The sequence below is a fragment of the Pipistrellus hanaki genome, assembly GCF_964339955.1.
Source record: "Pipistrellus hanaki genome assembly, chromosome: 1".
Lineage (NCBI taxonomy): Eukaryota > Metazoa > Chordata > Mammalia > Chiroptera > Vespertilionidae > Pipistrellus > Pipistrellus hanaki.
In genome coordinates, this window is record NC_140503.1 from 50,982,656 (window position 1) to 51,010,477 (window position 27,822).

General features: G+C 37.9%; 2 protein-coding genes across 13 annotated transcripts in view; one reads left to right on the forward strand and one right to left on the reverse strand.

Annotated features, from left to right (window-relative positions):
• The window catches only part of CCPG1 (cell cycle progression 1), a 71,262-nt gene that overhangs the window by 39,627 nt on the left and 3,813 nt on the right, over nt 1-27,822 (forward strand). For 4 of the 12 annotated variants that reach the window (XM_084876236.1, XM_084876241.1, XM_084876240.1 and 1 more), the window contains 2 exons: nt 998-2,403; nt 4,738-4,835. In XM_084876236.1, the coding sequence (XP_084732362.1) occupies nt 998-2,403; nt 4,738-4,835 (1,504 nt within the window). Of the gene's footprint in view, nt 1-997; nt 2,404-4,737; nt 5,889-26,272; nt 26,380-26,973; nt 27,102-27,190; nt 27,450-27,822 lie in introns of those variants that run through there. The other 8 variants (XM_084876245.1, XM_084876247.1, XR_014794354.1 and 5 more) reach the window with 7 other exon arrangements.
• Nucleotides 6,190-22,936, reverse strand: PIGB (phosphatidylinositol glycan anchor biosynthesis class B). Its single transcript, XM_084879294.1, has 7 exons — nt 22,838-22,936; nt 19,818-19,948; nt 17,807-17,947; nt 15,659-15,710; nt 14,153-14,364; nt 13,506-13,570; nt 6,190-6,352 (listed from the first exon to the last, which is right to left on the reverse strand). Exons 2-7 carry the CDS (start codon nt 19,883-19,885, stop codon nt 6,327-6,329), a joined length of 564 nt encoding a protein of 187 aa, XP_084735420.1. The 5' UTR covers nt 19,886-19,948; nt 22,838-22,936; the 3' UTR covers nt 6,190-6,326.

Consider the following 27,822-nt stretch of genomic DNA (forward strand, 5'->3'; position numbering starts at 1 on the left):
ACCACTGATTGGCTGCCTCCTGCATGCCCCACAGCGGGGATCCAGCCCGCAACTGGGAATCGAACCATGGCCTTCTGGTTCCCAGGTTGACACTGAAGCACTGACCTACGCTGGCCGGGTGAACATGAATTTTTTTATTATTATTTTAAAAAAATATATTTTATTGATTTCTTACAGAGAGGAAGGGAGAGAGATAGCTAGAAACGTTGATGAGAGAGAAACATTGACCAGCTGCCTCTTGCACACCCCCTATCGGGGATGTGCCCGCAACCAACGTACATGCCCTTGACCGGAATCGAACCTGGGACTCTTCAGTCCGCACTGAGCCAAACCAGTTTCGGCTGAATTTTTTTAAATCAAGGATGCTGACCTTGGAATTATATAGTTAATCTGATTAGTTTTTTTCTGATTATTTGAATTTGGGAGAATTAGTTATATAAATGTTACCAAGATTCGTTCTGTACTTTTAAGGGCAAGAGAAATAATATGATTTATCAGAACCTAGAGATGTTAATTTGCATAGGACTAGAGTGTTTCAAATAGGATAAAGATTACTGAATTATTTTTCCTTCTGAGAATGCAGTATATATATAAAGAGAATTTTTTGAAGCGTGAAGTAATCTCTCCCTTTAACTTTTTTATGAAAAATAATCTCCCTCACACAAGGATCACAGAAGACTTTAGTCCTTCCTACATTCTCTCCAGGAGTTTTCTCATGAGAGATAAGAATCCTGTAGCCAACAGATAGGAAGCCTATTTCCTTTTCTCCAGTAAGGATTTCAGATGACTATGGGGAACACATGGACACAGACAACAGGGTGGTGAAGGTCTGGGGTGAGGCAGGATCTTCTAGGTGGAGAGGGGCAAATAGGGGAACAGAGGGGGAATCTGCAGTACTCTCAACAATAATGATTTTAAAAATTACATGTCTTAAAGATTTAAATTCAGCTTTTAAAGCACTTGCCATTTTTCTTTCTTCTCTTTTACAAAAATTTAGTCATTGAAGGAGAACCTTGCAAAGTGTTGGACCCTTACTGAAGCAGAGAAGATGTCCTTTGAAACTCAAAAAAAGAGCCTTGATACAGAAAATCAGTATTTAAGAATATCTTTGGAGAAGGAAGAAAAAGCATTGTCTTCACTACAAGAAGAGTTAAGGAAACTAAGAGAACAGATTAGGATATTGGAAGATAAAGGGACAAGTACTGAATTAGGTACTGAAAACCAAAAACTTAAGCAGTATTTGAAAGAAGAAAAGCAGAAAACACGCAGCATCCTTAATCAAAGGGAGACTCTGTTGGCAGAAGCAAAAATGCTAAGGAGGGAACTGGAGAGAGAACGACTAAAAACCATGGCTTTAAGAGTGGAACTTCAGCAATTAAGCTCTAGGCAGTCAGATGGCAACCCAGATTCTCCCAATGTACTGACAGATAAAAAGGAAGTAGAAATCTTACGGGAAAGACTCACGGAGCTGGAACGGAAGCTAACCTTTGAACAGCAACGTTCTGATTTGTGGGAAAGACTGTATGTTGAGGCAAAAGATCAAAATGGAAAACAAGAAACTGATGGAAAAAAGAAAGGGGGCAGAGGAAACTACAGGGCCAAAAATAAGTCAAAAGAAACATTTTTGGGTTCAGTTAAGGAAACATTTGATGCCATGAAGAATTCTACCAAAGAGTTTGTGAGGCACCATAAAGAAAAAATTAAGCAGGCTAAAGAAGCTGTAAAAGAAAATCTGAAAAAATTCTCAGATTCAGTTAAATCCACTTTCCGACATTTCAAAGATACCACCAAGAATATCTTTGATGAAAAGGGCAATAAAAGATTTGGTGGTACAAAAGAAGGAGCAGCTAAAAAACCAACAGTTTTTAGTGAATACTTACATCCACTGTATAAGGCACGTACACAAAACCAGAATAGAGGCCCTGCCATGCAAAGAGAGGGAAGGAAAGAAAAGCCAGTTCATTTTGAAGAATTTGGGAAAAATACAAATTCACAGAAATGCAGTGCTGAACATGGCTGTAGTGAAAGTTATAATTCTTTCAGAAAGTCTTGTTCTGGTGTATTTGAATGTGCTCAACAGGAATCCATTAACCTTTTTAATATGAAAGTGTCCAATCCTGTAAGGATAGATGAATTTAGACAGTTAGTTGAAAGGTACTTATTAGAAAAACTGGATAGTTTTCATCACTGGAAAGAACTTGATCAATTCATCGATAAGTTTTTCATACATGGTATCTTTATACATGATCAGAAGCTCTTCACTGACTTTGTTAATGATGTTAAAGATTATCTTAAAGACATGAAGGAATATCAAGTAGATAATGATGGAGTGTTTGAGAAGTTGGATGGATATATATATAGACACTTCTTTGGTCACACTTTTTCCCCTCCATATGGACCCAGGTCGGTTTACATAGCACCATGTTGTTATAATAGTTTTTAACATTTGTAGATTGGATAGCATTTTATTTGATAAGTTTCTTGGATGTTATTATAAAGTACTTTAAAAAAAATAGTGCTATTTGTAAGAGTACTTTAATGTCAGAATTTAGGATAAATTAAATGGAAAGATATAATTTCAACTTAATAGCTATAACAGTCTGAAAATTTCACATAATCAGCTTGACTTAAGCAAATAGTTTCATTAGCTTATTTTGTTTTCATTTTAATCTATATGAAAAGCTAATCACCTTAAGTGAAATTTTCCTTTAATCTTTTATTTACTCATTTTTGGGGAGCTAGGAGTGAAGAATTCAAATTAAATTCTGAAGTCAGAAGGGCTCACATACAATGATTTGGATGTCCCACTTATTTTCATTTGTCTATCCCATTTGTCAACTTAATTACAATATTTAATTCACTTATTACAGAATTATTGTAGTGATATGATTAAAGAGGCAAACTTGATAAGCCACAAGTTCTAATGTGTGTGCTTTGAACATAACTTCTAAAAATAACTATCTTTACTTATCACCTTTATATTCAGTAATATGAAACTTGACTAATCTTCAAATGTTAGCTATATTTTTTACATGGGATAGTTATACAGTGTCCCCAAAACATGCATACATACTTTAACAGCTGATAGCTCATGATAGTTGATGTTTCTTTCTTTTTAGGCAGATTAAGCTTTGAACAAAGAAAATTAATCTAAACTTTTTTTATGAGGATACATAAAAGATGAAGTTTACGGCACAAAACAGATGAATTGAGGGCACACAAATAGCGAACAAAATGATTCTTGATGTTTGCTTTTCCATTGCTTCAATTTACCAGCAATGCCTGGACCAGAATGGTCATCAGTTTAAAAACAGGCACTGACCAAAACCATTATTCATTTCTGTAGATTCTTTTAATTTTTTTAAATGAACTGTATATTAATAAATACCACCTTTATAATCATTCAAAGTGTGTATACATTTTTGGGGGACACCCTATATATCTGAATAAAAGTAATGTGTCATTAAAATAATGAGACTGACTCGTGTCATTAGTCATTCAATGAATATCTAGTGCTTATAATGAGTAAAGCATTGTGAAGCTACTTTGAGGAAACATGAAAAATTCTTGCTGTGAAGGAGCTCACAAGCTTTGAGAGTTAGAACTCAACTTTTTAAAACTGGCTTTGAAGGAGAAATGGATTTGCCAAGCAGATAGGTATTTGGAGATGTGACGACATGCCACTTTAGGGAGGAAAGATGGTGCTGGGGTATGAACAGAAGACAATATTTAGCTTACATTGAGAGCCACATTTTATGCTAAAGTATGTGCTTTATGGCATTTTGGATCACTGACAATAGCCTGTGGGATTTATTGGAAAGGATGGAGCTAAGGTGGTTTTTAAAATAATACGGGTATGAACAGAAAGGGGAGATATTTGAGTAATACATAATGAGTAAAATTGGTGGTTTTTGTGAAAGAAGTAGAAAGCAAAAATTTCCAGATTTCTGGTTTAAGGTTTTGGGTAAGGGGAATTGGAAATGAGTTGTGCTCGGAGGAACCTATTAACATCCAAAGGAGAGGATTAGTTGGCCATTAGTTTAGCCCAGACTGTGTGTGTGTAGTCTAGGCTGGAAATATTTATCACACAACATATGAGGGTTGTAGGAAAAGAAGGCTTAGAATGACAAGACAGAGACTGGGATCACGGACATCCAAAGATGATCTCAAGTAAAAAGAGTATGTATGTGAAACGCTTTAAAAAAAGGATTAGATTTCTTGGGTGGGGAATTAGGTAGCCATGGATGGCATTATGGAGTATTTCCAAGGAAGTAGTGACAGAAGCCTGGTGGCATTATGGACTGGTTGAGTGATACTGTGACAGAAGCCTGATTATAGAGAGAGAGGAAACCAGTAAATGTAGACACGGGTTAACTTGAGCTGTAAGAGAGAAAAAGAGGGACTTTATTTTGTAAGTGGTATATAAACATTTCTGCTGAGGGATGAAGCCAATAGGGAGGGATTGATTTTCTTCAGGAAAGGAAGAAAAATAGTGGAAACATCTCATTATTTTATTGTCACATTTCTGGGTTGTTTTGTGTTTGTTTTTTCTTCTATAGGATAAAAGTAGACTGGATCTTTCTGGCATGATTATACTATGATTATACTTCAGTTTAATTTAACATCCTTTCTCAGAGTATTCAGATAATAGATTAATGGAGAAAAACATTTAAATTGTTTTGTGTTTAAATAAATTTAACTCTAACATAGATGAAAAAATGTGTTTACTGCTTTCAGTCGACCAGATAAAAAGAAACGTACGGTAAATATTGAAAACTCCAGGCATCGAAAACAAGAGCAGAAGCACCCTCAGCCACAACCTTATAAGAGGGAAGGTAAATGGCATAAATATGATCGCACTAATGGAAGACACATGGCAAATGTGGAAATAGAATTGGGGCAGTTACCCTTTGATCCTAAATATTGATCATCAAGATTAAGTTAAAGTAGAAAACCAGCAAATATGGATGCTTTCTACAATGTTTGTGTTGAAACTAGGATGAAAGGATCAAGATAATGTCTTTTTATCATTTCTAAGTATCTATTTGATGACTTTATATTATTACTCAGAAGCATCAAGCAAAAGCTTACTAACCTGCATTTTCCTGTTTAGCTTTGCTGCATATTTTTTGGCACTGGAAATGTTCAGCTATAGTTCTGTTAAGGAAGCCAGGCATGCAACAGGTTTTGTGCATGAAATGAGACTTCCTTTCAGTGTATGAGCTTAAAGCAAGCTCAAGTCATACATGACAAAGTGTAATTAACACTGATATTTGTGTGAAATTTGTAGTGGAGCTTGAAAAAAGTACATTGTGATGGAATTTCTTCTTTAACATTTTATAATCTTACTCTTCTTGTCTTTTTGTGGGTTCAAGAGCCCGTTGACTTGTGAAGAATTTGCTGCCTTCTTAAGAGCTTGCTGACTTGTTCTCTTGTGAAATTTCTTGCATATCTGAATATTGTGGAAGAAACAATAAAACTACAACATGAGGAAAACTAAAGGTCTTTATTTAAAATCTGGGCATTGTATTAATAGACAATTTTATACTTTGTGATAATTTTCATACATTTCCTCAGTAGTAATATTTGGAAAGCAGTTCAGAGGTGTTTTACTAGTTCCATGAATCTTACCCAGTGTTTACTAGTGTATTTAAGCAGCATCTGAGTATTTTTACCCAGGAGTGTCTTTTTCTTTGGGAAAGTTATAAAAACAGTTCAGAATTTCATCTTCTATAGAGTTTCTCTTTTAACTTCCGTTCATAGATGTATATGTGGCTTCCGGTTCGACCCTCTGGCAAGTGAGTGTGGAAGAAAATAGCAGTTCTCTCATAGTTTCTTGAAATTAAGAAAGCACTAATTTCCTAGAAATAAATGTTTTCATAAATAAAGGCTACATTTTGCTCAGTACTGTTTCAAGAATTTTAGAATGACTTATTCTGATTTGCGCCTCTACAACTTAATAAAACAATGCAGTTTTTTAAATCATGGTAAGTAATATATATGCCTTGATATACATAGAACTGGAGCTGATTTTGTCTAGGGAAAAGACCAATTACAAAATTATAGGTGTTAAAAAGGACCATAAAAATTACGTTGTCTAATTCCCTGAGTGTTTACTAAACTTCAGGTAAAATAAAAGTACTATTTTCCCCTTTTTTCATGTTTCCTTACCTCTTCCAAAACGTTGAAAATGATCAAGTAAGTAGGCAGTGTTGAATTGTTGTGAAACTCTTTATACAACCAGCTTAAGGGATTTTGATAAAATACATCTGCTTCATCAAGATACTGATTTTTTCCAGTCAGGTCTGGGGGACATTGGAGAAATCTCATTGGTAGTGGGTGGTGGACATGGCTATGAAAAGAAAGTTATTATGGAAGTTTTCAAATTGCTCTTAAGATATATCATGTTTACATAACAAAATGTGAAATCTGAATCTATATTGGGTTCCAATTTAGGTGAAGAAGCAGCCTTTAATGCAGTTTTCTCAAAGTTGGAGAATATGATTTTCACACCATGTACCTGTGCAATTACACCTTTATAAGTAAGAGTTTGTATTAGAGAGCAATATATGTTCACTGATTAACATCCAAATGAGTAATGGTTTTACTGTGGCCTAGAAAGACTAGAGAATGTATAAAAAGATGGATTGATGAATTATGACAAGTTAATTCTAATTTCTTGAATCATGCAAAAAGCATGTTTATAACTTTGCCTTAGGACAAGTAAAAATAAATACATAATAGAGGTTTATTTTATATATGAAATGCATATAAAGTATATTCACACAAGACCTAATACATTATGACTCATAATTTTGGAGATAATGGGCAAAGCAGAAACATCTGGCAGCCTTATATTCCAAAATAGACATCAGAGTTGTTATTTTTTACTGCATTGTATACTTTGCAAAAGCCTATGATGAAAATTTGATGACATCAAACACAGCACCCATGTATAGAAAGCAACTTATCTTTAGGACACATGTTCCCTGCAGTGTGAGCAGGAAGGGGGTGAATGTGCCTCTTTCACCTTTAGTCTTCTTTATATAGTAGGGGAAGCTAAAGTTGAAGGGATATTTGGGTCTTTACATCTAACATGTGGACTTTTGCTAGGTAATCCTAATTTTCCAAATTGTCTATAAATTATTGACATAAGTAGAGTATTAAAAAATGATAAACTACCTTAAAAAGATAACATTGATAAGTTGACTTTGCATATGGAAAATTAACTTCAAATTACTTAAAGCCAGATTAAGTTAAATAGGTGTAGAATTTCCTGCAGAAAAGCTGTTTGCCCTTGTACTATTAGATAATTAATAACTAGTACACTTTCCTAAAATAACACGCATTGGGCTAAATGGATGTCTTTAAATGCCCTGCAGAGTTAAGAAAATTTTATTGTTATATTCCCAGAAACACTAATTCAAGTACTAGGATATCATTTAATCCAATTTCTGTAACTTTTACAGGTGAGACAACTAATATCCAGAGTTTAAAAAAACTGGTTTAAGACTAGGACAGTCGTCCAGCAGTAAATCTGGACTAGAATCCAGTGTTTTAAGATTAAAATTGTATAAATATAAGATGTATCATAAAGATTTGTGATAAAGTCAGTGATAACTCTTAATTTCTTTACTAAGAATACCAGCAAATAACCTATATAAAATTTATATTGTATTTGAATCTGATCACTTAAATCTAAATTGTTTAAATTTTTAAAAAACGATATTGAAGTTAAAAATAGTATATAATTTTCATTGACATAACAAATATTTTTTTAAATCTGGTGAATAAATATGGAGTTTCAAGTTTTTTATAATCATTTGATCAGTGAACAATTAATTTAAACTCCTAATTCTGGAACCCGAAAGGAATTTTAAAGTAGTTTCATTTTCTTAATGATTGCATATAGTGGAAAAACTTTTATTACCTATAAAAAGGAGTAGAGTGGCAAGGCATCATTACAAATACTGAAGCTTCAGATTTATTGAGATTGTTGTAACCGAGTTCTTGAATATGAGTCATGACATCAAGAGTACCTCGTTGATGAACTAAACCAGTATAGAGGGCAAGGAGCATATTTGATAAAAACAGGAAACTTAGAGCTGGTTTCTTCCACATTTTCAGGTGGTTTAGTGAATACCCTGTATGAAGATAGATATGACATCTTTTATAATCTTTTGTAGAAGTAGCACAGCTGTAAGGCTGTCATGGACAAACAAGGTGTATACTAGTATAACCAGTAGGTCACCTTTATAATTGACAATTCACTATTATTGTCTGTTGTGATCTTGGTCTTAACCTTCTTATAGAAAAAGGAATTGAAATACAGTGGGAAGATTATGGCCAGAGAGTCCAACAGACCCAGAATTGAATTTTTACTCTGGCAAAAGTTGCTTTACTTTGCTGAGCATTAGTTTCTCCATCTGCAAATGGGATAATGGTGCCTTTTTCAAGTATTAGTAAAAAAAAGTAAAAAAAAAAAAAAAAAAAAAAAAAAAAAAAAAAAAAAAAAAAAGGATGTCCAGTGCCTGTCCTGATACATAGTAGTTGCTAAATAAATAGAATCATTGACCAGCTGCCTCCTGCATGCTCCTTTCTGGGAATGTGCCCTGACTGGGAAATGCAACCGTCTGGTTCATAGGTCTATCCTAAACCACTGAGCCACACTGGGTGGGCCAATCCCCCCTCCCTTTTTTTAAAATGTGGCAAAAACCACACAAAAAAACCTGGCAGAAAAAAACAAGGATAAGTTAAAAGTCCCTGTCTCCCTTCCATAGTCCTCTAGCAACAGTCCCTGATAATAAGCATATTAGAATCTGTTGAAAATACTATCAAACAACAGGACTTTATACTAGAAAAGAATAATTTTTTTTGTAATATATTTTTATTGATTTCAGAGAGGGAAGGAGAGGGAGGGAGAGATAGAAACATCAATGATTAGAATCATTGATTGGTTGTCTCCTGCATGCCCCCTACTGGATGTGCACTTGACTGGAATCAAACCTGGGACCCTTCAGTCTGCAGGCCAATGCTCTATCCACTAAGCAAACCGGCTAGGGCCAAAAGAATAATTTTATTAAGTTCCTTGATAGTAGGTTTCATTCTCTATATACATTGTCTTCACAGAATATAGTTCTTTTCGAATTTGGGTATCCAGGACCCAATCTATGACCTGCCTAAAATTTTAGCACTAATTCCCACTGGGGCCAAGGCACTGTTTTCCATCAGCTGTCTTATCCTGAACATGAATAATATTAATTTAGAACTGTTTCCATTTAACTACAACTAAAAGTTGGCCCAGGAAGGACTGATGAAATAAAATTTGAGCAGGAAACCTTCAATGCTCAATTTTGTTCTTCTGTGAATATTTTAGATAACATTACCTCTGGTTCATTCCATTCAGTAATTGGACTGTCACATCCATTCACCTAGTACTGTTTGAAATAACTTCGATTATCCAAAGAACATTGTGAAGAATGGTGATAAAAAACATAGCCAGGTGAAGAACCCCAAACCTTCATTTAAAACTAACATTTGTAAGATGTTTGAAATGGTAAAATGAGGAACCTCCCAAAAAACAATGAGAATTAGAACTATCTCTATTACAATGTAACTAGGATTCCAGTTCTGCCATCTTAATTCCATCCACAGAAAGAGCAGACTTGTGAATACAACTTGAAAGTGAAGTGCTTTCTACCTAGTGGGCTCAAATTTCAGAAAGGTACACTAAAGTGTACAGCCTAACTTGCTCTCAGGAATGTTCAAATAAGTATACCATGGGCTTCTAAAGTGGTTCACTCAGTAACAATTTGTTCACTATGATCATTAAAAATGTTACAAAAAATTATGGCCTTGGGATACAGTAGCTTGGGCAACTGGTACATAGAATACAAGGTGGTAAAAATGGCATTCTGTGCGAATGCAGGAAGATAATGTGCTTGTGTTCTCAGCTGCTTAAGTATTGAAGGGCATCTTCTAAGTTAGGTGATGCTTACATGGTGGTGATTTTCATTTCCTGAGGCTAGCTCACTTTAGAATGATGGATTCTTGCCGAAACCGGTTTGGCTCAGGGGTAGAGCGTCGGTCTGCGGACAGAAAGGTCCCAGGTTCAATTCCGGCCAAGGGCATGTACATTGGTTGCGGGCACATCCCTGGTAGGGGGTGTGCAAGAGGCAGCTGGTAGATGTTTCTCTCTCATCGATGTTTCTAGCTCTCTATCTCTCTCCCTTCCTCTCTGTAAGAAAATCAATAAAATAAAATAGAATGATGGATTCTTTCAGTGAGAAAATGTATTTCCATATTTGGAGAAATATTAAAGCATTAGGAAGAGAAAAAATAGTCTAATATGACTGATGGTCTTCAAACCATCACCATGTTGCTAAAGGGAGAAGAGGAAAGATACCAGCTTGAATGCTAGACTGAGTCACAAGAGCTCAGAATTCATGGTTTTATTATAGGGACTCAGTATGGCTTCTTTAATATTTAAAAGAGGTAATTAACAGGATCCTAATAGCTACCATCAATAAGTCTACTTAATTGTACATACAGGTGAGGAGGAGATGCAGTTGTCACTAAAAGGATCCACCCTAAAATGAGCTAGCTTCACAAAGTTCGAGTCATCACACTGTAATGTAAGCTCTACCTAACTTGAATGTAAGTCCCTGCTCCCATACCTGAAGATTCTGGGAACACACGTTTTCTCTCTGTTCTATAAAGCCAGTTACAGAAATCTTCCAGCCTCATGTAATTTCCAGGAGAACAAGGACATAGTATGAACCCTGTGAATTACCTGCCAAAATATAGGCCTCTTCATTTCACATAGTGGCTAACTCAGTGCTAAACAGCATGCCAGAATACTTAATTTTCTCCTGTTATCTGAGCCTACAAAAATATTTAAAAGTACAATAGGTATGTAGCCCTAAATGGTTTGGCTCAGTAGACAGGGCGTTGGCCTGTGGACTGAAAGGTCCTGGGTTCGATTCCAGTCAAGGGCATGTACCTTGGTTGTGGGCATATCCCCTGTGGGTGGTGTGCAGGAGGCAGGTGATCGATGCTTCTCTCTTGTTGATGTTTCTAACTCTCTATCCTCCCTTTCTCTCTGTAAAAAATCAATAAGATATATTTAAAGTAAATAAATAAAAGTAGATATGTAGAAAATTTCTGGAAGGATTTATAAGAAATAGTTATCTCTGGGGAATGGGGTCAGATGATGATGACCCTGATGGTTTATCATTTTTTATACTATGAGTATTTTTATAATTAAAAGTACACAGGATTCTTATCAAATCACTCTCATCAGACTACTATTTAAAAAATGTTCTAAATCTTTTATGTTCCAGTTGATTGTCCTATAATTTATCTTGATACAATCACATTTTAAGTTTTGGATATTTAGTGTGTTAATCTGCATTCTTCATTAATGACTGAGGAGGGTCATTGTAATGAAGAGGATGGGAAAGTTTGGGGCTGTACATTACTGATCTCATCAAACTGAGGGGTAGCAAGGATGCATCCATGTTTTGGCAAGAATTACTAGAAAACTCATGTTTAGAAAAATATCTCTATCAAGTTCTACCAATTACAGATATTTCTGAGTTAATGCTTTCATTTTTAAATACTCCTTGGTAAGTCAACTTGATTTCAGTGTTCAGATGAGAAAAACAAAGGGTAGTTAAATTCTAAAAAGGGATATATAAGAGAATGGGCCTGGAATAATCAAAAACATAATGAGAGTGCTGGTCAATCAGGAAGGCGTAAAACATTTTATGTTATACTTTGCTAAGGAAAGAAGCTATATTTTCATCCATAGTGAGAAGTCAAGAGGTAAAGTCAAAACCAAATATTTTTAAGGGTGTTATTAGCACTTTATTTAGAGATAAATGACAAAATAACCACCTAAAAGTGACTGCCTCAGGTGAGGGGAAATGGGTAAGAGGGCAGTAGAAGCGTTTTGTTTTTTTTGTTTGTTTGTTTTTTAAGAGCTTTGTTATGGCTTTGAAATAGTGCACTTAGGTAACTTTGATAAAAACAATCAGCATATGGAAAAAGAAAGCGGCCTCATAAGAGACAAGCAAGTCTGCACTGGCTACTCTAGTGAAAACATGAAACGGGTACCCAACCCAGCATGAATAGCAGGTGCTGGAAACACCAGCACAAATGACACGTTCAGTCTAAGAATTTCAGGGCTATTCGACTAGTGGCAAATTTATTTTAAGGAAAGGAAACTGAGGCACAAGGTTATACAGGTCAGTAAGGGTCAGAGGCAATCACAGAAAATATGTTTTCTAGACTTCAGTCATTTTTGGATAGGACTGAAGGAAACTCAAATTAGAGAAGAAAAGTTATTGCAGATTTGATAAATGGCTCCAATTATTCCTCTTCCTGTGTCCAATCCCTACACAAGCCTGAAGTTTATTTCTCATCTCCTAGAATCTGCCCTGGCTTTGGGAATGTGGTGGAAGCAACAGTTCCATGCTTGCATCTCAAGGGCCTTGTTCCTTTCCCTGGAGCCCTGCCTACCCCAAGTGAACAAGCCCTAGGTAGCCCGCTGGAGAGCGAGTGCACACACAAGAGCTGAGGTGCTTGGCTTACAGTCTGCTGTAAGTGCTTAGCTCACTGTCTGATGAGAGTGATTTGATAAGAACCCTGTGTATTTTTAATTATAAAAATACTCATGGTAAGAAAAAATTATCAAAATTACATAAGTGCATTGTTTCAAAGCCATAACAAAGCATTTTAAGTAAAAAGATTGACAGTATCAACTCCCTAGCTTTACCCTGTCTCTAATCCCTGTTGATTACTCATCTAACCCCTCTCCAGTCCAGTGATTTTTAGTAATTAATATTTAAAGGAAATCAATAGTCATTTATTCTGAATTAAATGTAAAGTTAGCAAAATTTCAATTCATAATTTTTCCAAGCCAACCGATATGAAAGTTCATGTTTTCCAGAGCTGAATGATATAAAACTTTAGAAGTCACATGTAAAAAAAAAAATTGCAAATAATCTACTGGAAAAAAAATGTAGAAGGGGCCACAAAAATTAGGTGTGAATCACTTTTAAAATTACATATGCATTACAGTGAGTGTTAAAGTATCAGAAACATTAAAAACTAGTTTCAACAGCTATAAATATATTTTCATTTATGAAACAAAGAACTTACTAGTTTAACTATAAACTTAAAGTAGCTATTCTAAAATAGATATATTATTCCATTACTTTTTTTTAGTGAGAGATTTCTAACAGCCAGGAATACCACCACCAGAACGATATTGGATCCTTATAATTTGGATATTGGGTCCTTATGATCTTATCTCACTTTACAGGACACAGGAAAAGAGATATTTAGGTTGCAGAAAGAATACTGCAGTCACATAATTATTTTGCAATTAAGCAATTCTCTTAGCCTAGTTGAAAATATTTTATAGTGTAATGACCTTTAATGAGAGCTTATCTTTTATCTACTTCAAGTATTTTTTTTCTCTATTGAACAAAAATACTTACCACAGAACACCATACAGAATGGTAAAACGGGATAGATAAACCTGAATTCTTTGTGGCTCAACATGCTATAATAAAAAAAAAAATAATATTTTCTCACATGATACGTTGAGAACCTTATGTATTTAAAATGAAATATAATTAAGATTACCTGTTCTTCTAAGTACTGAGACTGAATTTCATGCTTCAGGGATCTGTTGGTTTTTTTTGTTTGTTTGTTTTTTAGTTATAAGGTGATGTGTTAAAAAGTAATCCTAACATTTGATGTCAATGTCTAAAGTACAATTACATTCTAAAAAAGAGATTTCTATTACTCATCCAAGTCATTACTCAAATTTGAAAGAAAGATGCATACATTTTCACTTTAAAATATTTTTCTGGTCCTTTAATATTTAAAATTTTAATCATTTCTAAGAGCAAATGAAATTTGTTCAGCTTCTTAAAAGTTGAACATAATTCTTAGGTAAACTATACATATCAGAAGTATTCATTCTAAGTACCAACATAATTACTACCTTTTCTACTAAATAATCCCAATTACCAAATCCTAATAGTTAATGGATCTCCAAAAGATAACAGTTTACTTCTTGAAGAATTTAATTCCTTGGTAATATCATCAAAATTAACTATTTGAATAAATAAAATCTTACCTATAAATCAGAAGTGTCCACAGCACAGTTACCAAAAGTATCCGGTACCTCTTTGGGGCTAGAAAGCAGCCATGGATAAAGAAGGGTAGGTGAGTACCCAAAACAACTGGAAATCCTTGACTGAAGTACCAATGCCATGGATGAGAACCATAAAATGTCCCCAAATTCTGCAGCACGTTAAATTTCAAAAAATTATATTGAACCAGAGTCCACTGGCATAGTTGAAGAAAAAAGAAACAGAAATGTGTTAGTGCCAAGTTTGAGTCTTTAGCATTAGGGTATCTGGCAGAATCTTGACATTAAATCAGGAATGATCTAAAAACCAAACAATAGTTTACACTAATAATTTGATTAATGACCATATGAAAGCATTTTTTTTTATGTTCTAAGTATTTGTGTGTTCCTTGTTCATTTGTAAAACGCTAGGTTTCTGAGATTCAAGGAAGTCTGAATAAACATACAAGTTTTGACAGTTTAAGTTTTACATAGAATTAGAGCTAAAGAGAACACTTAAAAATAACTTATATTACCCTAGCCAGTTTGGCCAGTGGACAGAGCATTGACCCACAGACTGAAGGGCAGTGCCTGGTTGCAGGTTCGGTCCCTAGCCCAGGGCAGGCGTGTGCAGAAGGCAACCAACCTATATGTCTCACATCGATGTTCCTCTCTGTGTCTCTTCTCCACCCTTCCACTCTAATAACCAATGGAAAAATATCCTTGGGTGAGGATTAACAACAAAAATACTTTATAAAATTTTTTTTTTATTGGAGCGTATATGTGGGGTACCCACATTAAAAATTTTATTCTAGTACCTCCCATCACATATTACCTAGTAAATAAAGCTTTGAAAAGGTACAAGTGGAATTATGGCACAAAGCAGACAATAGACAGCAACAACAGCTAACATTAGGTGCTCACTTGAGCCAGGCCCCATTGTAAGTTCTATACATGCAGTATCTCATTTAATCCTCCAATGTTATGGGACCATAATTATTTCCAGATAAAGAAACTGGTAAGAAAGGTGGTTGGCTTCCAAGCTCACATAGCTTGTCCAAGTTCACAAGGCTAATTGAGGGCACTAGGCTTCAAACTGTGGCAATCTGATTCCAGAGCCCATAAGTGACTTAAAAACAGGTAACTTAGAGACAGCCTACAGTTGTGAGATTAATATGTCAAACCAAATGCTTGAAAAATATTCTGGTTAATTTGAATTTTGAGTTATTACCTGGAGGACAACTAAAATAATTTTAATCAAACTTTTATTACTATAAACCTGACAAAAATATCTTTAAAAAATGGACTCTCTTGAACTTCAATTAGGAATACACAATTCTGTTATATAGAAAGCATAACAAATTTAATCAAAGATATATGCTAGCAGTTTTTTTTTTTAAATTTAATCCATATCATTTAAATGTTCCCAAATATTCATGAATTTAAAAATCAGGTTGAACTTTTAGTGTAATAAACGGTTAGACTAAAAATAGTTTAATATATTTGACTTACTTGACCAAAAAATATACGATCAATTATCAGAGACCAACTCAAAGTGACAAATCTGAAAAACAAAAAGGATGATTAATATTCTGAACTCACTGAAAATCCATATTGGCATATGTCCTTGCAAATGCCATACATAAAGCTATTTCTTTAGATTTACATATTGAATATGTAAATTTAAATACTTTAGCTTCACATATTGAACATGGATTTACACATTTTCTAAGATCTTTCGTTACATAAGCTGCATTTAAACAAAGTTTTAAAAGAAAGAAACACCGCATGATCTATTGCTGAATAACATGTTACCCCAAAACTTGGCAACTTAAAACTAAGAACATTTATTATCTCACTGTGTCTTTGAGTCAAGATTACAGCCAGGTAGAGCTTAGCTTGGTGCTTCTGGCTCAAGGTCTCAAGGTGTTGGCTAGGGCTATAATTTCATCTAAAGGCTTGGGGGGTAATGGAGAGATTTGCTTCCAAATTCACTCACATGGTTGTTGGCAGAGCTCAGGCTCCCCTCCTTAAGACTGCAAGTGGCTCCCCTCAGCATGAGCCAGCTCAGTGAGACAGGCACCCAAGATGGAAGCCACAGTCAATATTTATAACCCAATCGTGGAAGGAACACCCTTCTGCCATTTCTGTTTGTTAGAATTAAGTCAAAAAGTCTATCCCCTGCTCAAGACAAGGGTATTGTACAAGAGTATTAATATCAGAGGATGGGATTAGTGGGGGCAATCTCAGAGGCTGCCTACCACAAACGTAAATACAGAAAAGTACGCAATGAGAATAAGGCTTTATGAGCCATCTCTATATGAACACAACTGTGTAATTGTCATAGAGGGCAAAATACAGAACATCAGTAGCACTTCAGAATGCCCCCTCATCACTCCAACCAGGCAATCTCCACTCCCTCCAAAGGTCAACTATATTTTTTGTTAATTCTCACCTAAGCATATTTTTTCCATTGAGTTTTACAGAGAGTGGAAGGGGAGGGAATGAGAGAGAGACATTGCTTGGTTGCCTCCCTCATGTGGTCCAATCAGGGCTGGGATTGAGCCTTGACTGGAATTGAACCCAGGACTCTTCAGTCCACAGGCTGATGCTCTATCCACTAAGCCAAACCAGCTAGTGCTGACTAATGCATTTTTAATTTGCCAAGCCCATGTTTCTTCTACAAAACAAAAACAACTACAATTGCTTAGATCTAAGAATTCTGAAAATCATGAGGTAATATGAGAATGCCCATTATAAATCACACAGCCCTATAAGAATGTAAAAGAATCAAGTATCTCTAAAATGTATTTGAGAAATATTTAGGAAATAAAGTATAGGAAAATTATTAGAAAAATTGCAAAGATTCTTATTCACTTAAGCAAATAAAAATACTTATGTTTAATCAGAATCTTAAGTATTCTATATAATAAAGAGGTAATATGCAAATCGACAATCATTCCCTCACACAAGATGGCCACCCCCATGTGGTCACAAAATGGCTGGCAGGAGAGGGCTCTTAGGGGTAACTGGGTCTACAGGGAAGGGAGAGCAGTTGGGGGGGGAGGGGGAGGCCTGCAGGGGAAGGCAGTTAGGGGGGACCAAGCCAGCAGGGGAGGGCAGTTGGGGGCAACCAGGACAGTAGGGGAGGGCAGTTGGGGGCAACCAGGGCCAGCAGGGGAGGGCAGTTGGGGGAACAGGCCTGCAGGGGAGGGCAGTTGGGGGCAATCAGGCTGGCAGGGGAGCAGTTAGGTATCAATCAGGCTGGCAGGGGAGTGGTTAGGGGGTGATCAGGCTGGCAGGCAGGTGAGCAGTTGGGAGCCAGCAGTCGCGGATTGTAAGAGGAATGTTTGATTGCCGGTTTAGGCCCAATCACTGTGGGATTGGGCCTAAACCGGCAGTTGGACATCCCCTGAGGGATCCCAGATTGGAGAGGGTGCAGGCTGGGCTGAGGAAACCCAACCCCCCTCTCCCCACAGTGCACAAATTTCATGCACCAGGCCTCTAGTTACAATATAAATTTGGAAATATTCTGTTTCCTTCGTCTGACAATCTCATTGACATTAGAAGATACAATAATTGACTCAAAGATGTAAAATCTTATTTGAAATATATTTTTCAGGTTATTAAAATTAATAGATGGATTGTAGCAATACTTACCCAACAGGTAAAAACTGATGTAGAATAAGATCAAGCTTTCTCTGTGCTTGCCAGAAATGTCTGAAGAGCAAAGGTATCCATGGAATGACTGCTGTGGGGCGAATAATAAAGGCAAGTGCCACCAGGGATGAGTACTTGACACTGTAGACAAGGAAAATGTATTGTCAAGACAACTAGAAATGAGTTTAGAAGTTACCTGCTATTTACACTGTGATATAACCTTCCCTAAAACAGGTTCAGTGTGTAGTATGTAAGTTAATAGTATCACTCAGTTTCTCAGTCACCTTAAATAGCCACTTCTCATCTATACATCCACTTTGTTTCTTTCCCATTCCCACTGCCATCATTTCACATCAAGTCCTGTCATTTGCCTGGAATCTTTTCATAGTCATCGTAGATTAATACTTAGTTAGCACGTACTTTGCAAATAAGTCCTATGCTGTACACTTTAATAGAAGTCAATGCTGAGATATTCTCATACCACCCTTAAATAATCTTTCATTTATAATACTTGCATTTGTAAAGGAGGTTTACATTTTTTATTTATTGTCAAGCCAGGAATAGTACCTGTCGTGGAACAAATGCTTATGTAGTGGTGGTTTATACCCCATAACTCTCCTTTCCTGACTGAATCAGGCAGCCAATCTAAGGCTGGCCAGTGTGAAAGCTATGTCCAAATAAGGACAGTGACATTTAACAACTGAATCAGAGTCTCTCAAAGTGAATGTGAGATACACAGGAAATGGGGCAGTTGGTAATATACAAGTAGACAGAAAGAATGGCTAAGCCTCAAAATGACAGATCCCTAAAACAGGGATTCATAGGCTGGGCTATAAAGGCACAAGAAAATAGCCCATTCCTCAAAAATACCTTGCATTGTACATAACCTAATTCATTTGTGTGGTTAAGATATTGTGTAATTTTCTTCTAGGCCTGGCCACAAGTCTAAGATGCCTGTTTTTCTTATTTTCACTTTTTGCCATGTGATAGAGTTCTTATCATATCGATAATTTAACTGAATGCCATTCTTTCAGTCAAGAGTCTAATGCAAAAATGGTCTTGCTTAATGTCATCCTTGCAACCACCTTTTAATATGAGAATGGACACCAGCTTCTTAACCAGATTCAAATTCTGGCTTTCTCCCTTTCATTATATCCTAAATATAGCTACTACAAGAGAATTCTTTCTAAATCAGATATGATTATGCCCTGCTTCTTAAGAGCCTCCAAGGGCTTTCTACAACCTATAAAATGAAGTTCCCATTCTGGAAAAGGGCAGTCCCTTTTCAGCTTCATCCCTTACTCTTCTCTTCTCCCGTGCATCCTACCACACATTAGCTACTCTGGACAAGCCGCCCAGAATACAGTGAAGCCCTTTATGGTTTTATGCCTTCGGTCACGTTGTTCCCTTGGCTGGCATTTGCTTCCCTAGTGTCTGTGCATATGCCCAAATTAGGTCCATGTATTTTCTAGTTGCCCTTCTAGACCTGTTTTTCTCCACCCTTCACCTACTCCATATGCAGGGCGGTTGACCTGTATCAATGGGCTCTTTTGCTTTTTAATTGGCTTTGGCTAATTGGAGGACAGAGAGTTAAGTCAGGGTATTTTATTCTCTCCTTGCTATGGCTAAAAGCTGGCTGTGCCTGTCTGCTGTTGGGGCCCTCTCAAAGTTTCAGCTCTGTAACATTTCCTCTCCTTGCTCCTTGGGGCCAAGGGGTAATAGAAACTTCCTGCAGAGACTAGTTCTGGGGCACTATGGTATCCCCTCATTGACTTTTCTAAATATTGTCTACATCTTTGTAAACAGTCTTTTTATTAACCTCTTCTTAATTACCAGTTTAAGTATTAGTATATCTGTTTCATGCTACAATAAATGTTATCAATTGGAAATTTGTGGGTCTAATAACCTTCATAAACATTAGGGGTCCACTGGACAATACAATGTGTTGATATTTAAGATCTTTTCAAAAGCATGCTTTAGAATTTTGTATATTCACAGCAATATATCTCACCTGTTCATAGACTTTGAACCTTCCAAAGGGTAGTAGAAAAGAGCAATTACAGTGAGAACAGTTTCCATGGTGTTTGTAAGAGTTCTGGTACAGCAATACCATGTGAACCAAGAGCATAACTGGCAAAAAAACTAAGAACAATTATGAGCAAACATACATGCAGGGGGAAATAAAAAAAAGTTAGTGTTATCTTCTATGGAAAATAGCAAGCAAGTCTAAATGCTGCAAAAAATCACACCGAAAGGGAAGGAATGGTAAAAGTGGACTGCCCAAACATCGTTTCTGAGAATTTATATCACGTACATGTCTGTGATGTTAGATCTATATTTGTTAAAGTTTACACTTTCAAATACATTTCTATGGCACTGCATTTTATTTAAATCTCACTTCTCACTAACGAAAGACACAAAATACAGATTCTTTGATGGTATAATTTATAGAGAATTGAGATTCATAACTATATTGTCCTAATCAGTATTCCTCAAATTGTCTTATAATACTGACAAGTAAATTGGCTGTTTTTATTGATCTTGGTTTGAAATGTTGCCCTATTTCTTGAAAAATTAAGAAAACATAGGTGAGAAAAAACCTGTCAGGAGATTTTAACTTGAAAACTGATTAAATATATAAATCAGTTTTTAAAGAATATGCAAACAGAAGCAACATTAAGTCTACAAAACCATATTTAAAGAAGCTTGTTAGTTGATGCAAGGGTGTTAAACAGATGTACCTACTTCCTATCTTTTCAAATAAAGCCTTTAAAAAATTTTTCCAATTTTTGTGAAGTTAAAGGCCTTTCCTAAATTAGAAGAACGCAGTGCTGCTACTTTTGGGGAAGGATTTCAAAGGCCTGATGGCTTTGCCATTTTAGGTTGAGCCTTTGTTAGTGTATAAAGGCACAAAATAGATACTGTCCTTATCCTGGAATCAGTTAGCAAGGGCTCATTTGCTAAACCAATTTGTCTTTTTAATGTAAATCAACATGCTACCTGAAGAAATAAGTTCTGTTAATATTTAGTAAATTCTTAATATTATTAATACTTTATTATAATAAACTAGTGGCCTGGCGCACAGATCCATGTACAATGAAAGGAAATTAATTAGAAGAAATATTTTAATATAGCCATTCGCCCTTTATAATAGAAATGTCAACCAAAGCCGAAACCGGTTTGGTTCAGTGGTAGAGCGTCAGTCTGCGGACTGAAAGGTCCCAGGTTTGATTCCGGTCAAGGACATGTACATTGGTTGCGGGCACATCCCTGATAGGGGGTGTACAGGAGGCAGCTGATTGATGTTTCTCATCGATGTTTCTAGCTCTCTATCCCTATCCTTTCCTCTCTGTAAAAAAATCAATATATATATTTTTAAAATGTCAACCAAATTCACAATCGACAATGACAGATAGAAACACACGCATGTGATTGGTGCCAGTGAGAGCTTTATATGTATTGCGTATGCACAAGACAACTTAGCCATATGTATGTATGTGTGTGTGTGTGTGTGTGTGTGTGTATGTATATATATATATATATATATATATATATATAATATAAAACTTGCTTAATTAGACCTGCTTTCTGATTTAGCTAAACTTTTTCCAGCCCAGCAAAGCACCTCAACTTCTCTTTCAGATAATTGTTAGCAATACAGCAGTAAATATCAACACAAAATAGATTATTATTGTAGATTACGCAGGGAGAACAAAGTGTAAAATATTTAACTGCAGCAGTGTTTGACTATATTCTGCACAGTGAGAAAACCTGAAAATCTCGTTTTCCAGCTAATGAAAAGAAAATAGAATTCCACCCAATCTCCTATCTACCTACTCCAGGACTTCTGTGAAGATCCAATGAGATGAGGCATGGGAAAACGCTTCACAGATATTTGGTTACAGTGTGAAATGTTTGCACCTGGCTATAAAGCAAGTCGTGTTCCTGGGCTGAAGAAATTGCAAGGAGACTTGTCATTAGGGAGAGGAAGCTGGGCACTGCTAAGTGACATCATTACCCACTGCCCACAGTGACCGTTTCTGGGCTGGGCTGGGCTAGGGGCCGCATTTTGTGCCATGGGGCCTTGGCAGCGTCAGCTGCAATTTGGTGGACTGCTGCTCTAGAGTGGTGGCAGGGCCTGTGTCCCATTGGGGGAAGCCCAGTGTTGCTTTATGGGCACCAGATCCACAGTGCCAGTGCGCATCATGGCAGCTCCAGTGTTGAGCATATGTCCCCTAGTGGTCAGTGCGCATCATAGTGACCAGTTGGATGGTTGGACATTTAGCATATTAGCCTTTTATATATATAGATTCTATTCCAGAAATGTGTTGGTAAATTGATACCTTGGAATTTGGAATAAACTTTCCAATAAAAACAGTGCAAAAAAGGTAGTAAGATTTCTAGGTGGGTCAAATTCAGGAAAGTAAAACAATACTACAGTATCTGATTACTCTTCAGGATATGGCTTAAATGGGAAAATCCATTCAAGGTTTGAATGGGAAATCAAGGATCTATCTCCCCACTGTGAAATAAGCTAAATGACAAAAGACAGCCTTCTACACCACATCCTCTCCCTTACAGAGTCCAGCTGTTTTAAACACTAGCCAGAGGTGGGCCAGTGCTTTAATGAAAAGGCATTTCTCAGGCTGAGTGTCAGGCAGCTGGAGAAAGAGTGGACAGGGTTGTAAAAGGCTGAGGCAGCTTGTGAGGTAGGCAATGATTTAGAACTATTCCTACTGACTTCCATGGAAAGGGAGACAAGGACTCTGACAGTGGGAGGAGTGACAGTGCTTCCAGAAGAGACATCCTAGGTTCACCCTCACACAGGGTTTGAGGGCTTCAGTGACTTCCACCACCTAGAGCCCCATCAGAAGTGAGATGGTGCGCCATTTGCATTTTACTGTTCTTAATTATGTTAGTACTCTATAAAATTGTATGCATTATCTTCCGAAACTGGTTTGGGAATCGATATTGTTTATGCTCATAGGAATGAAAAGCTGGCATATAGTTTCTAAAGTGTTGAGAACTTACCACCCATCTTGCTACTTGCTGATTTTCTAGTTGCTTTATTAATGAGTAAAGCCTCAAGTCGGCTATCGCAGACAGAAGTGCTTGGGCAAGTCTAGGAATCCAAATCTTCATTAGTTAAAAAAAGAAAAAAAAATTAAAAACATCTGTTGGTTCACACTGAATTATCATAAGAAATCAACAAGCTAATCCAACTATCGATATTACTACACACACACACACACACACACACACTAATTTTAATTTAAATAGCCAACAAACCATTTCATTGTGTTAAGGTTCTATTTTAGAAATATCTAGTTATTTTCATTAGCATAACAATAGGTATTTTTTAATAAAACTTATACAGTACTATATGCTAAGTAGGTATCATATTAAGTATATATTTAATTTTTAATTAATTTTAATTTTTGTTAATCCTCACCTGAGGATATTTTTCCTTTAATTTTTAAGGCGAGTGGGAGAAAGAGGAAACATCGATGTGAGAGAGATATATCGATCGGTTGCCTCCTGCATAAGCCCCGACCAGGGCCCAGGCTGGGGAGGAGCCTACAACTGAGATAAGTACATGCCTTTGACCGGGATCAAACCAGGGACCCTTTGGTCCACAGGCAGGCCAATGCTCTATCCACTGAGCCAAACTGGCTAGGGCTTAAGTTTACATATATTTTATATGTATCAGCTCATTCAGTCTTCCTAACAATCCTATGAAATTGATACTGTTTTATAAATGAGAAAACTGAGACACAGAGAGGTTAGGTAATTTTCTCAAGGCTGTACAGCTAGTTAGTATGAAAGCCAGGATTCAAACCCAGTCTACCTGGTCTCTATGTGCTTCACTTCTCTGACCCCTTCTAGTTCAAAATTATATCACCTTTACTTAAAATAATCAATATGAGAGTCTGAACGACTGATGATAGTTCCTCTGCCCGGAATCTACCAGCTGCTTTTTGGGGGGAGGTGCTGGCATGGGGGGGGGACGGAGACCAGGGGAGGTTTCCTTTTCCACAAACTGGCCAGGTGGACAGGGCTGGGAGGAACAGGAAGTTTTTTTGAAGACCCCTTCATTGATAATAAAACCTACTCCTGAGATAGATTTCCTTGGTGACATTATGTGGTTGCAGACTTTATGGAGACCCTGCATGGCCAGCGGTTGGCACTGAGAGAAGAAAGGAGAACTCATAGCTCCTAAGTTCTGCCTGTGTCAGTGAAACTCTGCTACCACTCAGCAAGTTCTATGGGAAGCATAGGTCTGCTCCTCCTTTCTCAATAATGGAGAATCAAATAGCATTGCAAAGGGGAGAGTATAATTCTTCCCATTTTTTTTTTTTTTTTCAATCCCAGAACCTCAATGTATTTCAGGCTTAAAAAAACCCCTCAGGATTTGGACTGCTTTGGAATTCTGGGGGTACTTTTCTAACAGAAAATGGGAAGACCCAAAGTGCTGAGTCCAACTTGATAACAGCTTAAAGGACCTCGACAGTGAGGGCAGAGAAACTTGTGTTCTGTTAGTTCTTCCTTTGTATCCTCTCCTGGCAAATAACCCCAGAAATTCATGTTCCAGGAATTACAACCCTCCTTACTATTGAGGCCTAATTACAATGTAGCACAATCATTAAATTTTTGTCAAATTGTCTAAGTTTTCATTTCAATACTATGTGTTTATATGTATTTAATCTTCATAAGCTCATATTACATGGTCTTCAGCTTACAAGTTAAAAAAACAAGATACACCCTGCTCTCAAGTGACTCTTTATGAAGGATCCAAATAATTAATATATAATGTAATCATCCCGAAAACCTTAACAGGATGGCTCCCAGCAGGACACTTTGATGCTCAGCCTTGTGTTGTAGTGCGTATTGAAGAGCCACATTAGTCACAGCATGTCTTTGGAACCTTATGCTTCCCAGATATGGTCAGAATAGCCTTTTAAAAACCAACTTCATGATACCAATAATACTATTTAGTTAATGTAGCCTAACCTTTAAAAAAGGATGGCATGGGAGGGCAAGGTGGAGGGGTCAATGAGAGAAAAAAGGGAACAACTGTAATCCTTCCCACAAGATACATTAATAAATAAAAAGGATGGAATAATCTACATTTAGGAACTATTTTGATTACTTTTAAACTTACCAGCAACTGAACACTGTCATTCCCCAAAAGATGCAGAATCTTGTAAATGCTTGCAAAGATTAAGGGATAAGTGTAACCCCTCAATCTTTCTGTCCATTCCCAGGTCAAATAACCGTAAGTAGTAATATTAAGGACTAATTTTAAATGGCACTGAAACAAAACCAATTTTCACTTCCATATATAAAACTTCTATTTTTTAACACAGCAGCTTAAAAACACGACATTTTACACTAGATATTTAAGTGAAAAATGCAATTGGCCAACTAAACTCTTAACTTCTTCAAGGCAGGAATGTGTTTTTTATTTCACATATTTTCTCCACAGTACTGAGCACTGGAAATATATGCTAAAGATTAAGTCATGTACATTAACATCAAGTAAATATACAGATGAAATATTAGCATAAAATAAGAGCATACTTTGATAAAATTATTTGGAGAAAATATAGAGGATTGATTGAAAATGTATAATAGCAACTAACACAATAACCAACATGAATTGAATACACATTTCTAATCTGGACAAGAAAATACAAAGGATATTTGAAAACCATATGATGTGCAACTTCAAGAGACTGCCAGTACTCATCTGGAACAAAACTTGTCTGGACTAAAAAGCAGTTACATATTCGTAACGCTATGGTAAACAAGACCAGATACATGTTCTCACCAAGAAGATCTGAAAAACAAAACAGGTAATTGTGGCGCCAAAGTCAGGCAAGTTCTGCTTGCAGAACTACAATCTGCTGCTCTGGCTAGCCCCTTGCCCAGGCTCTGTTCAGGCACAGTGGTGAACTCGGACCCTTCCACACTCCTCTCAAAGCAGACCTGGGCTGAGTTACACAAGGGCCTCACCACTGGTGATTTACCTCTCCTTTCATTTAACCCATCTTTCCCACAACTTACTGTATAAGGAGAATATACTGAAAAAGAGATTGGGTTAACTAAGGCCTTCGGTGGATTAGGTTATCCTATATATGTATGTAGATACAGCCCATTTTACAAATGAGGAAACAGAGGCTCAGAAATAAACTGCCTTGTCTAATGGCAAAAAAGTTGCAAATGACTAAACAGGATTCAAAAGCAGGTCTGTATGCTGACTCCAACACCCTGCTCTTAACCATTGATGGACAGCAGACAGGCTGAATACAGAGGGTTTCTTTTTAAAAATTTTTTAAAAAATCCTCACCAGAGGTTATGTTCATGATTTTAAAGAGTGAGGGAGGGAGAGGGAAAGAGATGTGTGTGTATAAATATGCGAGAGAAACCTCGCTTGGTTGCCTCCCTTACACACCCCTGATCCCTCACCCACCCAAGGGGATGGAACCTGCAATCAAGAGTCTGTGCCCTGACGGGAATCAAACCCACAACCTTTCACAGTACGGGTGGAAGCCACACGGGCCAGGGACAGAGTATATATATATTTTAAATTTGAATTTAGTGCCCTGAATGAATGAGAAGTCCATCTTTATGTTACTCCCTCCCCCAACTTGCTGGTGTGTGTGTGTGTGTGTGTGTGTGTGTGTGTGTGTGAGAGAGAGAGAGAGAGAGAGAGAGAGAGAGAGAGAGAGAGAGAGAGAGAGAGATATCTTTCCTGCCATCTCATCCTGGCCCAAAAGCAGACCAAGCGGGTAAATGAAATAAGGCGGGTGGGACCTGGTCGCTCTCCAGGAGCCAGCCCCTCGCCGCTGCGGAGGCCGGGGCTCCCTCCCTCAAACAGGCTGGCCCCACCGAGCCTCTGCACGTCCCACGGCGGGGAGGGCGGCTGCAACACCGCAGAGTCCGGTGCGACCGCCAGTGCGGGCAGCCGGGAGGGAGAATCCCGCACGGCGTGCACCAGGGTTCTCGCCCCCCGTCCCCAGCAGGGGGAGCCCGCGCTCCGAGGCCTCCTTCCCGCCTCCCCCCCCCCCCCCACCCGCCCCCGCCGCCCGCCTCACCCCTCACGCACCGCGGCGCCCGGAGCCCTCCTGCGGGCGGAGGTACAAGGCCGACTTTCTCTTCCGCAGCTTCACCTTCTCGCGGGAGCGGCTCTGGAGGCCGCGGAAGAAGAGGCTGCCGCCGCCGCCGGGCTCGCGCTCCATCCCGCAGGTGCTCCGCCGCCCGCCGCAGACCCGGGGCCCCCTTCCTCCGCGAGGTAGGCTCCCGGCGCGCGCCGCTTCGGGGCGCCTAAGTGTGGCCTCCGCGAGCCGCCGTCCGGGCGGGCGCAGGGGCAGCCGGGAAAGGGCGACTTTGGCCAACTCTGTGTGGTGGCGGCTCCGTCGCGGAGCTTCGGGCCGCCCGGCAGCTAAACTTTGCCTGGGGCTGCCCACCTTTCCCGGGGCACTTCCTTCCGCCCCGGCGCCGGCGGCCGCCTCTGCTTTGGGGACCTGGGCGCCGGAGACCGGGACCCCGCGGGAATGGCGGGACCTCGCCTCCGCGCGGACGGGCGGGAGGCGGGGTCCGGGGCTCGGAGCGGAGCGGAGCGGTGGGATGTGTCTGAAGGGTAATTGTGGTCGCCCTTAGGATATACCTCGTTTTGTTGCGCTGCGTTGCTTTGTTGCGCTTCGCAGATATTGCGGGTTTTTTTTCTTTTTTGTTTTTACAACTTGAAAGTTTCTGGCAACCCTGCAAAGAGCGAGTCTATCAGCGCCTTTTTTTTTTTTTTTTTTTTTTTTTTTTTTTTTCCTAACAACCTTTGCTCACATTGTGTCTGTGTGTCACGTTCTGGTTAACTCGCAACATTTTAAACTTTCCCGTTATTGCTATATTTGTCATGGTGATCTGTGATCAGTGATCGTCAACGTTACGGTTGTAATTATTTCGGGGCGCTGAGCATGACACTCACACAAGGCCACCAACTTCGGACTCACTAGGTG

Excerpts from the sequence above, each read along its gene's own strand:
- PIGB (XM_084879294.1), bottom strand. The coding sequence starts at position 19,885 with ATGGAAACTGTTCTCACTGTAATTGCTCTTTTCTACTACCCTTTGGAA. Across the intron at positions 15,711-17,806 it reads CATCAGTTTTTACCTGTTGG|ATTTGTCACTTTGAGTTGGT; the intron begins GTAAGTATTGCT and ends TTTGTTTTTCAG. Across the intron at positions 14,365-15,658 it reads ATCGTATATTTTTTGGTCAA|TGGACTCTGGTTCAATATAA; the intron begins GTAAGTCAAATA and ends CAACTATGCCAG.